Source organism: Alligator sinensis, unplaced genomic scaffold (assembly GCF_000455745.1).
Source record: "Alligator sinensis unplaced genomic scaffold, ASM45574v1 scaffold587_1, whole genome shotgun sequence".
Taxonomy (NCBI): Eukaryota; Metazoa; Chordata; order Crocodylia; family Alligatoridae; genus Alligator; species Alligator sinensis.
In genome coordinates, this window is record NW_005843366.1 from 106523 (window position 1) to 121054 (window position 14532).

The 14532-nt window shown below is 49.2% G+C and overlaps 2 protein-coding genes across 3 annotated transcripts in view; one reads left to right on the plus strand and one right to left on the minus strand.

The window, feature by feature from the left end:
• The window catches only part of RPIA (ribose 5-phosphate isomerase A), a 32590-nt gene extending 28758 nt beyond the window's left edge, over positions 1-3832 (minus strand). The window contains exon 1 of the mRNA XM_006038491.2: positions 3782-3832. Within this exon, the coding sequence (XP_006038553.1) occupies positions 3782-3832 (51 nt within the window). The remainder of the gene's footprint in view (positions 1-3781) is intronic.
• Positions 3833-14409: 10577 nt separating this feature from the next.
• The window catches only part of EIF2AK3 (eukaryotic translation initiation factor 2 alpha kinase 3), a 52403-nt gene continuing 52280 nt past the window's right edge, over positions 14410-14532 (plus strand). Inside the window, exon 1 of one of the 2 annotated variants that reach the window (XM_025194997.1) lies at positions 14410-14474. In XM_025194997.1, the coding sequence (XP_025050782.1) occupies positions 14443-14474 (32 nt within the window). In that variant the 5' untranslated portion in view covers positions 14410-14442. The remainder of the gene's footprint in view (positions 14475-14532) is intronic. The other variant, XM_006038489.3, reaches the window with a different exon arrangement.

The following is a 14532-nucleotide window of genomic DNA, read 5'->3' on the forward strand; positions in this document are numbered from 1 at the left end:
GCAGCCGGCGGCGGGGACTACATCTCCCACCATGCAGCGCGGCTGCTCGCGCCCAGCCTCCCGTGCAGCGGTGCGCGCACCAGGTGCGATCAGGAAGCGGGGTGTGGTTCGGGGGTGCAGCGTGCAGCCGTGTTGGTCCGGGCAGGTGAGGCTCTTGGGGTGAATCTGATCTCTCTTATTCCACCAACTTAAATTCAATTAAACTAAAACTCTTGGTTCCAAAGTGATACCTTTGATTAGACCAACTGGAAAATGGATCATTTTTGAGGCATTGAATTGATGCACCACAGGCAAAACCCCAAGTCGCTCTCAGAAAGTTTTAACTGACTGCTGGGTTTGCTGCCAGCACTTTGCTAGGATGCCTCACCTCCAAATAAACACTTCAGTTTTGATGACCCAGCTCTCGCTCTTTCACTGACGTCTTAACAGCGAGCAATACAAAGTAAAGATTTATTTGCAGGCTTCTCCGCATATTTTTTCACTGGACAATCGTTTTTTCAGCAAATGCAATCATTTTGAGCCAATATGATACTGTAATTTCATATTTAAGACCTGGCAATGCAGTTGATGCTTGCCCGCCAGGCATGGGCAAGGGCACGTGGGTGCACCTGGCAGGACAGGATCCGTGTGGGGCATGGCTGGGAGCTGCGGTGCCTTGCCCCAGGGAGTCCCTGGCACTCAGTGCCCTCCCAGCGAGGATGAAGCCCTCTCTTGGCAGGGTAGGAGCCCCTGAGTGTCAAGAGCGTGGCATAGCCTAGCTCGCTCCTGCGGCCATACAGGTAAATGGAAGCAAAACTCAGGGGCATCTGAACCCCAAGCCTTTGGGCTTGGGCCTGCGTGTAGGATGCCTGCCGAATGATTTGGAGGGTTGTAGGTTGGAAGCATTTGAAGCCCCAGGCAGGGGTGGAGGATGTTTGCCAGTAGCAAGGCCACATAAGCTTCTTGAATGACTCATGGATTTGGAATTGATTTTGCCAATTTGACTTGGAACGTGAAAAATTATCCTTTAAAAAAAAATAATAATAAAGCATGGCATAGGAGGTGCTAGGGGTAAAGAGATCCCCTCACCTTTGCAGGAGGTGCGGGCAAGCCTGGCTCTGACAGCCGACAGGATTCACATGGCCACGGCTGGCAGACGTTGGGTGCTGCTGCTCACCTGTCGTTAGATGCCAAGGACAGGCCATGACGCACAACTGCAGTCTCTCTCGCTGGCCCCTGCCCAGCTCTGGAAAGGATGGAAATGTCTCTGTGCTCAGTCATCCCTCGCGCCAAATTCCCCCATGGTTTCCGCAGCCAGCTCAAAGCACTCCTCCGTTCCACACCCCGCTGCCCGCTTTACCGTCTCTCTACCCAACAGCCCCCCTCCCCCCATGTCCCCGTTTTTGCCTTTTGTGCTGCCCCTCCTCACCCTTTTGCTACTGGGGAGTGACAGCCTCACCCTCTGTGACTTCTGGAAAGTCTTGTCTGCTTCCAGCAGCTCTCCAAATCTCAGTCCTGTGTAACCATTAACTCATGCAGAAGTGGGGCTGGAAGGGACCTCAGGAGGTCATCTAGTCCAGCCCCCTGCTCAACCATCCCTAACTAGACCATCCCAGCCAACGACTGCTTTTAAATGCTTACAAGGATAAGAGTCCACGCTCTCCAGGGGGATGCTTAACCACCCTCATAAAAGCTTCTTAACGTCCAACCTGAACTTCCCTTGTTGCAAGAGCATTGTTCCTTTTTTTTTCTTTTTTTGTTGGAAAAGGAAGATGTATTTGATCCCTGGAGCAAGTTCCAGCCCAGCTGGGCCATTCACACTCCTGCTTCTCACATCTCACAATCAGGCAATGAGCAGCACATGGCTCCTCCAAACAGGAGGAGACCAGACAGGTCAATGACCTGGACAGAAATGCATGTTCTGCACAATCAGCAGGGAAAGGTGGCTTCGGGGCTAGAGCACAATGCCACCTAGTCTGGACTCATGGGTCCTGTTTCCATTGTTCCTTGTTCCGTTTCTTGTGGCTACAGAGAATAGCCTCTCTCCTTCTTTACAACCACCCTTTGGGTACTTGAAGACTATCAGGTCCTCTCTCAGTCTTCTCTCCTCCAGACTAAATAAGCCTAGTTCTTTCAGCCTTTCCTCATAAATCATGCTTCCCAGGCCTGTAGTCATTTTTGTTGCCCTCCACTGGACTCTATCTAGTCTGTTTGCATATTTCTTAAAGGGTGATGCCCAAAAACAGACACACTGCTCCAGACAAGCTCTCAACATCTGTGCTTATAGCTATTAACGCCTGTCTTGTTGCTTGCAGAATACTATGTGAGGTCATAAGGTATTAATGTAGCTTTCTGGCCTCCTTTACCCCCTGTTTTTATATGCCACCCAGGCCAGATCTCATTTCAGAGGCAGGCTTAATATCACTGCTACTAAGCCCTTTGCTAATTACTGGTCTCACCCCTTAACTTTTTCATGCATTGCCTTTTTTTAAGGATAAAGTCAAAGTATATATTTAATTAAGTTGACTTTCTCCCTGCTGCATAGCTGTTTTGCCTGCCATCCTCCAGCACAGCCACGTCACTGGGATGTTCCAGGATCACTTCACATGGAAGAGCCATGTTAATCAGCCCAGTGCTTCCAGCAGTCCCAGAACTGGTGATAGTTTGTTCACCAGTAAACTGCACCTCTTGTACTGAGGAGGAGTTTTAGCCTTGATTTTAATGGGGTCCTGGTATGAACCCTTTCTGTTTCAATATATGGTAAGACTATAGACAGTCTCTTAAAGAAAAGCACTTTCTTGCAAATATTAGCCTGAGAATCAACTGCAGGCGATAAGGAGCTGATTGCTTACATATGAGCTGTGATGCCCTTGCTTGTACAGCCAGCTCTTCCTAGGCAGCTGGGGAATTCAGGGTTCAACCTCCAACAGTTCCTTCAGCAGACTGCAGAGAAGCCTTGACACTTCAAGTCTTTTTATGCCCTGCACCAAACTGCATCAGTAGTTGTCCCACTAGTTCCTTCCAGGTAACCCCCCCCAAGCTTCAAGTGTAAGCCTGTAGCAGCTTTTAGCTCAGCCACTTTAAAATGGCACCTGTTCAATCCCAAACCCAGGGCAGCCTAACAAGTCACTTGTTGCATAAATTAAACCACTAATGCTAAAACCAGTCAGCTGAAGTAGGCTGCACAGTCCCAACGGCAAAGTATGACTTTACAGGACAGAGCCAGCCTGCATGGGATGAAGCACGAGGGGACACGAAGCTGCTGGCTCGACGGCAGAGTGTCATGGGGATGAAATACAGAGCTCCCCAGGAGAGGACAGGGGGACAAAAACATGGCACAGGCAAAGCGGGACAGAGCTGTCAGAGACTCTCATTAAACAGAGAAAGGAGCAAAGCCAAGACCCAGACATGAGACATCCTGCATGACCGGATTCAACACGAGAGACAGGAGAGCACAGGGAACGGGGAATCATCGTGTTATGTCAGTGTAAATAAGGCTTTCCATAACCTCTGCTTCTGCACTGGAGAGCAAGAACGCATAGGCCTGAGACTGTGTAGGCCTTAAGCATGTGTGTCCAACTGAAGTCAAAAGGATGGAAGCAGGTAGGGAACTGGCATTTCAAGATAACCGGCAAGTCAAAAGGATTGAAGCACATGTTTATAGTTAAACCGGTGTTTGCTAAATAGGCTTAAAAAACTAGAACTGCATGCATTCTACCACTCCCATTTCAATGAGCAGAGTCAGACATCAGGGGTTACAAGTAACTCCAGTCCTAAAACCAACCCAGCTACTTGTTCAGACTTTATCCAGTGTGGATGACAATCCTTTGCGCAGGCTGGCATTCTCAGCCATTTTTGCATATTCCACATAGCGTGCAAATTGCAGGGAAATTGCTCTCTCTCACACTGTCTTCTTAATAGCATGTCACATCCAATGTAAAGAAGGCAGGGCTGGATTATCACTTACTGCTTCCTTGCAAGACAAAAGATCTTCTATCAGAGGAGCACCTCATTGGTTTGAAGACTTGTGCTCCAATATCGTTCAGTGAGCCAGGACAGAAGGAATTATTTCTAGCCCCTGAAAAATCACAGCAGCGTGGGTGAGAGCTCTCACTGGTTGCCTCAAGACAAGCCATTGATTTCATAGACATTTGGACTGGAAGGGACCCTGGAGGATCATCGAGTCCTGCCCCTTGCCCCAGGGGCAGGAAATCAGCAGGGATCATAGGATCCCAGCAAGATAAGCATCCAAGTGTGTCTTGAAGGCGTTCAAAGTGGGTGCTTGAACCACCTCCAGCAACAGTCTGTTCCAAACCTTGGGGGCTCAGACAGTGAAGAAGTTATTCCTTATGTCCAGCCTGAATTAGTTGCGGCAGAGTTTGTGACTGTTCGATCTTGTCATCCCTTGGGGCGCTTTGGTGAACAGATGTTCCCCCAGATCCTGATGAGCACCCCTGATAAACTTTTAGGTGGCCACCAGATCACCCCTGAGCCTGCGCTTTTCCAGGCTGAAGAGCCCCATGGCTCTCAGCCTCTCATAAGGTCCATTTTCCTGACCTTTGATCATGTGCGTGGCTCTCCTCTGCAACCTCTCAAGCTTCTCCACACCCTTTTTGAATTGTGGGGCCCAAAACTGGACGCAGTACTCCAGCTGCGGCCTCACCAAGGCCGAGTACAATGGGAGAATGATGTCCTGGGATTTGCTTGAGAAGCATCTATGGATGCAAGCCAGAGTTTTGCTCACTTTACTAGCCGCAGCATCACACTGAAGGCTCATGTTCATCTTGTAGTCAATCATGACTCCCAAGTCCCTTTCATCTGTAGTGCAAACCACCGTAGCACTGCCGAGACTATAAGCATGCTGCGGGTTTTTCCTCCCAAGGTGGAGATCCTTGCATTTTTCAGTGTTGAACACCATCAGGTTCTCGTCCGCCCATTTCATGAGCCTGTCAAGATCCGCCTGGATCACCCTCCTGTCCTCAGGTGTGGATGCTTTACCCCAGAGTTTGGTGTCATCAGCATACTTGGCCAGTCCACTGCTGACACCAACGTCCACAACATTAATGAAGATGTTAAATAGTATAGGCCCTAGTACAGAGCCTTGAGGGACCCCACTGGTGACCGTACACCAAGACAATTGGCTCCCGTCGACCACCACCCTCTGGGTCCTACCGCAGAGCCAATTCCCCAGCCAGCGGATCGTGGTGGACCTGAGGCCGCAGTTAGTCAGGTTAGCCAAGAGGTGATCATGGGATACCAGATAGAAGGCTTTTTTAAAGTCAAGATATAAAACGTCGATCTCTTTCCCCTTGTCCAGGTGATATGTCACCAGGTCATACAAGGAAATGAGATTGGTCAAGCAAGACCTACCCACAACAGACCCATGCTGGGTATCCATCAGGATATTGCCTTCAGCTAGACTGTTAAGGATGGCCTCTTTAATATTTTTTTCCAAGACCTTCCCCAGGAAAGAGGTTAGGCTGATGGGCCTGTAGTTTGCCGGATCTAGTTTCCTCCCGTTCTTGAAGATAGGCACCACACTGGCCTTCTTCCAATCTTTGGTCACTTCACCAGAGCACCAGGCGTTCTCAAAGATCCGTGCCAGGGGCAGAGCTATGATGCTTACCAGCTCCCTGAGTACCCTTGGGTGTAAACCATCAGGGCCGGCTGACTTGAAGGTATCCAGCCTGTCAAGGTGTTCCTTCACGAGGTCAGCTTCAATGGAGGGCAAGGAATCTCCCTCACCTGGGCCTCCCTGACCCACAGTGGGCCACTGGGTTTTATTCCTGCATCCGGTGCTGTTGGATTTGGCTTCAAGTATGTCTCAGAATGTGTGTGTTTCAGTGGACATCCACCAGTCTTTGCAACACACATCTTCACTGACTTCCAGGGTAGGTTAGGGTTTGAGTAGATGCAAGAGAGTCTCCTCTAGGTAGTGGTATATTTGGCAGGGAGAGAGGTGTGATAGGGGCAAATGCCCCAGGCACTGACCTGGAGGGATGGGGTGCAAAGAAAAGTGGCTGCTGCTGACAGCCACGCGTTAGCAAGGGTGAACTGAAAGCTACTAGTTCTGCCTTGCCCTGGGTGCCTGGCCACATCCCTTCACTGCTACCTTTAGGCTATTTTAAATTTTGATACTCACACAATCCCTGATGTAGCTGCTGCATAGCATCAACCCAAGAAACGTTTGGGTCATTTAGAATGTTTTTCCCCCTTTGAGTTCCAGCCACAGTCACCTATATTTGCAAGGAAGTAAGTTTGTACGAGCCTGTGTTGGCTGACTCTCACCATATGTCTACTTCTTTGGCATCCTCCAGAGTGCTGCTGAGAAGCATGCGTGGCCCACGTACTCCCACTCCACACACATCAACCTAGAAATGAAACAGAAGCTGCCTGAGGTTGCCCCACTGCCATTCTTGACATCTCCATCTCTGCCATGCAGAGGTAGATTAAGATTCATTGGGACCTGGGTGTCCCTCCACATGGCCTGCCCCCCCATGGCCAAGGCGCCCCCTGACCCATGCCCTGCCCTGCAGCTGTGGGCTCCATCCCTGGCCGGTGCAGCTGGAGCGGGATGCGCTGCCCACTAGGCCCAAGGCAGGAGCTGTAGCCACCTCTGCTCACAGGTCCATGATGGAGCTGGAGCTGGAGCCCAGGGCTGGTTGCGCAGGACCCTGCACAACATCACCCTGTGGCCAAGCAGCTCTGGAGGTGCGGAGCCGCTGCCCTCCATGCACTGCACTTCACACGCTCTGGGGGTGACCCCTCGCCCTGCTGCAGCTCAATCTGGCTGCAGTGGCATCCAGCAAATGCGCAGGATCACAGCCAGGCCAGGATGGGACCTGACTGCACTGGGGCCACCCCACTGCTGGCAGGTCCCAGCCATGCACTGAGCCCAGCTGTGCTCCAGCTGCTCCCACAGCTCTGGCGCAATCACCCCCTGTGCTCTGCCCGGTACCCAGCAGCCACAGCCCACCGTGTCACGCATGCCCAGCCTGGCCCAGCCACCAGTTTCATCCGTACTGAGCTGCCTCCACTTATTCCCATGCCCACCCTCCTGACCTGTTTGCCAGGGGCCCCTGGGGCCCAGCTGGCCCATGTGTTAGTGTGCCTATGCTACCATGCTTTTGTGGTGATGAGCTGTCTCAGGATGGTCTGACTGTCTCGTTTCTGGGTTTGGGTATGTGGAGTGTGAAAGGCTGGATGGGGTGTGCTTTTCTTGAAAACGCTGCAGAAGCAGCATACATATACCTCAAAAAGTAAGTGTGCCCAGCATCTACTGAGATGATTTGCTTTCACAAAAATAGAAGGGTTTCAACTTACCACGTGTAAGCAGTACTTCCTGTCAGTGTGCATTATCCCTAGTGAAATGCCATACTAAGAGCAGAGTAGCTCAGATGACATGAGCTGTAAGAGGGGGTAAATTGTCCGTGGATTCAGATGAGGGCTTTGAAGTGCGGAGCACGTGCTCCAAAGACCTACACCCTGCATTATAGAAAATGCCAGGCAGCTTCCAAGCCTGACTGATGCTGAGAAGGCAGTTCTCAGTCCACAAACCAATACGTGTAGGGAAGTCCAAACTAGCCCTGTAAAAAGAAAGCCTGTAAAAAGAAAGACACTTTCAGGAGGGAAGCAACCAAGAGTGCCAGCGCGTAAGGGAATCCTTAGCAAGCTTAGCTGGATTAGAGATATGACAGGCTAGGGGACATAGCCAAACTGGTTAGCTAAGGGTTTGTCTAAAAAAGCTATAGCATTGTTAGCCTAGCATAATTCAAGTGGTATAACTCCCCTATTGCAGTTATGGCAGCTTAAAAGTACTTTACAAACATACAACTATTCCTAGACAGAGAGGGGCATAATGATCCCAATCAAAGTCACCTTTATACTTGATTATGTCCTAACTAGGGCTTTTACCAGTATAGCCATTTTGGTGAAAAACATGCCTCTGACCAAACTAGTTATACTGGTATAACTTTTAAGTGTAGGCCAGGGCAAAGATTTAGTGTAGGGCTGCAGTTTATGTCTTTATTTGTACTGTGATAGTGTCAGTGATATAAGGCAGGGCACCCTTGTGAAAAGTGCTGTATAAACACAGCTGAAAAGTGGCCTCTATGCTAAAAGACTTGGAGGAGTTTAAAATCCCATTTCTTGACCACCTGGCCATTGGGCATGAGCAGGGTTTAAAATCAGACTTCTGTTTGAGTATTTTTTGCTTTCTTTTAGTATTACAAGTAACACTTCAGATTCCTTTAGCTAAAAGAGATTAGAGAAAACAATATTTATTTTGTTTCTGTTCTACATGTTCACTTTGTGCATCTGAGAGCCTTTTGTGTGGTCAGGGTCACTGTGTTCCTGTGTGGCCAGGTGAATTCCCTTCTGTGGTATTGCCTTCACAGGAAAGAAGAGGGGCTCTTGCCCCGTGTTTGCCAACTGTGATAACTAACAGAAGGGAAAATCCCGACCAAGAAAAGGCAATGAAGGGGGTGCAGGAACTGTAAGGGTGTCTGCACCTGCTCCAAGTCTCTCCAGTCACCCCCCCCCCCCCCCCCTCCAGGGTAGGCAGACTGCCACAGAAGCAGCAGCTGGAGCTTTTTTAAATCCCTAAAACAGGTGAGAACCTCCAGGTCACTCTCCACGTCCCCTCCCTTACCCTCCATGCTCAGAGGCATGTCCCCTCCACTCCCCAGCGCGCTGCTGCTTCTGCTGTCCCTCTTGCTGCTGCAGAGCCACTTCAGTCCCCTCCAGTCAGGCTGTGTGGGCAGCTAGACTCTGCCTCACCACTGCACCCGCCCTGAATCTCCCTGGTGACTGTCACGTGTTAGATATATTAATTATGTGCATTTTTCATCTAACGAGTGATAGAAGACAAGAATTGTACCTGAAAGTACTCTTAACTCATTTTTTTATAGTTTCATAGTAGGTAGGGTCGGAAGGGACCTGAGCAGATCATCAAGTTCAACCTCCTGCCATGGGCAGGAAAGGATGCTGGGGTCAAATGACCCTGGCAAGGTGATTGTCTAGCCTTCTTTTGAAGACTCTCAGGGTAGGGGCAAGCACCACTTCCCTTGGAAGTTGGTTCCAGATCCTAGCCGCTCTGGCTGTGAAGTAGCGCCTCCTGATGTCTAGTCTGAACCTACTCTCTAACAACTTATGGCCATTATTCCTTGTTGCTCCCAGTAGTGCTCGGGGAAACAGGGACTCTCCCATTGCCTGCTGGTCCCCCTTGGCAAGTTTGTAGACGGCCACCAGATCCCCTCTCAGCCTTCTCTTGTGGAGGCTGAACAGGTTCAGGTCCCGTAGCCTCCGCTCATAGGGCTTGCCCTGCTGCCCCCTGATCATGTGGGTGGCCCTCCTCTGGACCCTCTCAATGCTGGCCACATCCCTCCTGAAGTGCGGCGCCCAGAACTGGACACAGTACTCCAACTGGGGCCTAACCAGTGTCGCATAGAGGGGGAGGATCACCTCCTTGGACCTGCTCATGATGCATCTGTGGATGCATGACAAGGTACGGTTGGCCTTCCTGACTGCGTCCTCACATTGGCGGCCCATGTTCATCTTGGAATCAATAATGACTCCAAGATCCTTTTCTGCCTCCTCTGTGCTGACGAGAAGGGAGTTCCCCAGCCTGTAGGTATGCTGCTGGTTCTTCCTCCCTAGGTGCAGTACCTTGCACTTGTCAGTATTGAAACCCATCCTATTCTCATCGGCCCACCCCTGTAACCTGTCTAGATCTAGTAGCAGCCTGTCCCTCTCCTCCAGCATGCCCACTTCTCCCCACATTTTAGTGTCATCCGCGAATTTGAACAAGATGCTTTTCATTCCCTCATCCAAGTCCCTGATGAAGATGTTGAACAGTGTGGGCCCGAGGACCGAGCCCTGGGGGACTCCACTGCCCACATCCCTCCAGGTGGAAAAAGACCCATCCACCACCACTCTCTGGGTGCGGTCCTCCAGCCAATTTGCGACCCATCTGACCACGTAGGCATCAACACCACAGTCCCCTAATTTCTTAATGAGAATGAGGTGAGAGACAGTGTCAAAGACCTTTTAAATGGACTCATTCTCATGCTGTCCTTGTCGCTAAGCCTAATACCCTAGTCGTACACCAGTCTGGGTAATTACATTCTGCCCAATTAAAATTTTATGCTGCATTATCAGATTTAGAAACGTATCCTTTGGATAACACCTTTTCAGTTTCTGTCTGTGTTATATAGTGTTTTGATCTATGGCACTGTATAAAAAATTACACGTCAGTGATATTTGTGTGCAAAGTGATTCTTATATGTATAGTATGTCTGAGATCTTCTGGATGGGAAGCACCCATTAAATTAGCATCTTTTAGATTCACGTTCATTCTTGTCACCAGAAAGAATGAGATTTTCAAGTTTAATTACCGGTGATCATTTAATTTACGCTTGTTGTAAGACAGAGAGGCCACAAGATGGCATGTTACTATTGTCACTCCCCAGATTTATTAGCTATAAAAAGCAGGTTCCTCACTAAAAGAGTTCATTAAACCTCATGAAGTCATGATAGATGGAAAATTCCTTTCAGGCCGAGCTCAGCTTCTTGCAAATACAAGTTATAGCCTGCAGGTTATAGCCAAATAAATGACTGGCCAGATATTAAGTTAATACTATCCCTGGCAAACGTAGGTCTCATATAATTCATTCAGCTGCAACTGAATGGGGAATCTGTATGACACAGCAGGAAGCTTTAGATTTTCTTGGCATAGTTTTGATGGTGCATAATTTTGTGTCTTGTGTATTCTAAAAGTGGTGTTTTTAACAACTTGTCTATATCATTGTCAGAATTGTTATAACTCGCTTGTCAGAAGAGAAAAGTAATAGATTTTAAATTACTGTTATTAATTATTATTCACATAACTGCAGTGCTTAGGAGATTTAATTCTAGAGCAGGGCCCCAGAGTGTTAGGCACTATACAAACACAGAACTAAACATGGACCGTGGCCAAATGATCTTACAATTTTCATATAAAACAAGAGACCTAAGATGGATACATACAAATGGGGGATAGCTGTAAGATTTTGTCACTGGGTCTGTTATTGCCTACCCAAACGGACATGAATAATCAGAACTGTTGAGTTGATTCCCAGAAACCAATGCAGCAAAGGAATTAATCACAAGCCATGATTGAAGGCTAAGTGATGAAGGGTGTTTGTGCTCAAAAGCTTGCAAAAAAAGATTTTTTTTCCAACTATTTGAGTTGACCTAGTAAAAGATAACAGATTTACCCAAAGAACCTTGTTTGGCTAAACTGGAGCATGGGTATACTCTGAAATGTGTTCCTTTTTGTTGCCCTCTGGCATTGATCTGTAAACAAGTGACACGGCAGAGAAGAGGTATTTGAACAGCACTAATACATAATGAAGTTCACTTTGGACTCGATCATAGCACTGCACTCCTGCTAGAAAGATAAATTCAAACTCCCTGGTCCAACCCTGCACACATGCAGTAATGCTGCTCCTAAATCCTTCCTGCGCAGTGCCTATCCAGCTTCCTCCTGCAAATCTCCAGTGAAGGAGATTCTACCGCTACACTGAACAGTCTATTTCATTGCCTTACTCTTCTGTAGGTAAAGAAGTTTTTCCTGAGATCTAATACAGATCTGCTTTGCTGCAATTTAAAGCCATTGCTTTGAGTCTGTTCTTCCTCTTCTTTATGGCTGCCTTTCAGATATTTGCAACCTGTCATATCTCCCCTTAATCTACTTTTCTCCAAGCTAAACATAGTTCTCCAAGTTCTCTCAGCCTTTCCTCGTATGACTTGCCTTCCAACTCCTTTCTTATTTGTCACTTGCCTCTGGATCCTCTCCACCTACTTAAAATGTGGAGCCCAAAACTTAACACAATAGTCTAGATCATTTTTTTCCCCCAACTTTTTTGTACCGGGACCCATTTGTAAACATCAATGGCCAGTTCTGCCCCACAACCCCGGAACCCAGTCCATTGCATGGGGCAGTGGGTGGGTGTGTGGGGCATGGGGTGCCCCAAGCAGCCCCTTGCAGGCTGGAACTCTGCCAGCCTGCAAGGGAAAAGCCAGTTTCCTATGCTTTTCTCTTTTAAATAGAAACCATTTTTTAAGTTTGTTCACCACCCTTTCATATATTCTTGCAACCCACTTTTGGGTCACAACCTATGGGTTGAGAAATGCTGGTCTAGATAAAGCCAAACCAGTACTGCATAGAGTGGTACTATCAACTCCCGTGTCTTAAAGCTAATATTCGTATGGCTGTAGCCCAAAATAACATTTGCTTTCTTTTGCAACTGCATCACATTCCTGATTCAGCAAGGAAGCAGCAGGATCAGGAAATGAAGCAAAAATCAGTGGAGTGGTAAATAAGGGTGTGGAGAGGACAGCCATTCAGAGTGATCGTCCTTTTTCTGTCCTTGTGACAAGGTGTTTAGCAGAATGTGCAGATTTGTTGGAATCTAAGCACTTCTGCATAGCCTCCAACTTGCGATCTCTGGGCTGTTCATCGTGCACCTTAGCACCTGCACCACCCCAGCCCCCTCAGAAGGATCTGCATCAAGTATGAATAGGCTTAGTAGGATTCAATTTTTACCAATAAACATCAGTTCCACTTCACACTCTCAGACCCACAGAAAAATATTGTCATTGGTAATAACCGAAATATATAGAAGGGCGACTGTAACAAGAAACCCTTACCCCTGCCAGCAGTGGAGACAGAGGGTGGAGGGGCAGAGGGGTTAAAGACCTAAACTGCAGATAGCATCATGAGTTGACAATCAAGCAATTAGCTGCTGGTACTGGCCTAATGACTCACCAATTACACAATTAGTTGCTCCTTCACAGGTGCAGGGAAGTAGGCTGGAGGGAGATAACAGGCTACTTAAACAACCCCCTACCCAACTAGTGGGTAGATAGGTCCTGCCTAGGCAGGGCTAGCTGAATACTGAGATCAAGGGTGGTTACCACCCTGCCTTGTATTCCCAGAGCTCTGGGAGTGCTGCCTGCCCAACTCTTTCCTGATAAATGAACAGGATGATTTAAAGCAGGTATGCTAGTTTATGGATATTTACGTCTTACAGTTTGATGCAATTTTCCCCCCTTTCTAAAGCTTTTAACAGTAGTGTCACTCATTACTAAATTGTCTGCCTCCCCCAATTTTGTGCAAGCCTGAAAGTTTAAAATTGACAAAAAAAAATCTAAATAAATTCTTAAAAATAAACATTGATAGATGGATAGATAGATATTTTTTTGGCTGTTGACACTAAAAATGGAACTGTCAAGCCTACAGATAAAGCTGGGCCCACTCAAAAAGGGAGTATGTGTAGAGTCAAAAACAAGATGTGGGTGTACAGCCGGGAAAGGTGATACGCTCATGAGAGACGGGTGATGTGGCATGATGTCCCATGTGATGCTGCAGTAAGAGGAGCCCGTTCAGTCCTTGGGGCTCCCCTTTCTGCACATCCAAGTACAAGTCCAGGGGTGGGGTGGGGATGGGACAAGTGACCTCTGCCTACAGGCAGGATGGCCAGCCTATAGCATGCAGGTCATGTGGGGGAGCAGCCTCTGCCTGTGCCACAGCGGGGAGGGAAAGGAGCAGCAAAGACAGGAAGGAGAACAAAAGAAGTAGGAGAATGGGATAGGGAGCAGACAGCTGAGCAGCACATCAGACAGGGAGTGGGAAGTGGCAAAGCAAGGCAGGGAGCAGAAAGCAGAGCAGCAGATCTAGGCAGGTAGAGCAGCAGAAAGCAGAGCAGCACATCAGACAGGGAGTGGGAAGTGGCAAAGCAAGGCAGGGAGCAGAAAGCAGAGCAGCAGATCTAGGCAGGTGGAGCAGCAGAAAGCAGAGCAGTAGATCTGGCAGGGAAAGGGGTCAGAGTGGCACTTGGAGGGTCCAGCCCTAATTAGTGGTGCACCAGCCAAAAAGGTTGTCCACTCTGGCACACACCCCAATCTCACGATGCTCCGCAACCTGGCCCGGGCTGCCAGTCCCACCCCCCACGTGGTGGGGCGGCCCCTGCCAGCCAGCGGGTGAGTCCATTCCGCTCCTGGAACGCGAAGGCTGCGGGCCCTTTAAGGTCCCCCCCCTTCTCCCCTCCCCTCTTGGGGCTTCCCGGGCTGCTTCATTGAGACAGCCTCTCTCGACACTCAGAATCGGCCACGTATGAAGCGCCAACCCCGGCCAATCGGGAAGGGGCGGAGAAAGCGCGCACCCCATTCGCCGGGCTACTCTCGCCCAATCAGCAGTGGGTCTGGAGAGTCAAGCGGACTAATCGGAGGGGATGGCGGTGAAGTCTCAGCTGTCCATTGGCCAGCGTGGCGCGGGGGGTGGGCCCAAATACAAATCCCGTTGGCCGGGCCGGTGTGTTGACAAACAGCGGTTGACTGAGGAAAAGGGAGATGCAGCCCCTTTCCCTCCCCAACGGACCAATCAGACGCGGGGAGCGGCATGAAGGACGTGCGCTTGGCCCAATGAGCTCCTTTCATCGGGAGAAGGCAGCACGGTCGGTTGCGCGGGGGAGGGGCCGGGACGTGGCCTGGGCGGGGCGAGCCAGCGAGCTC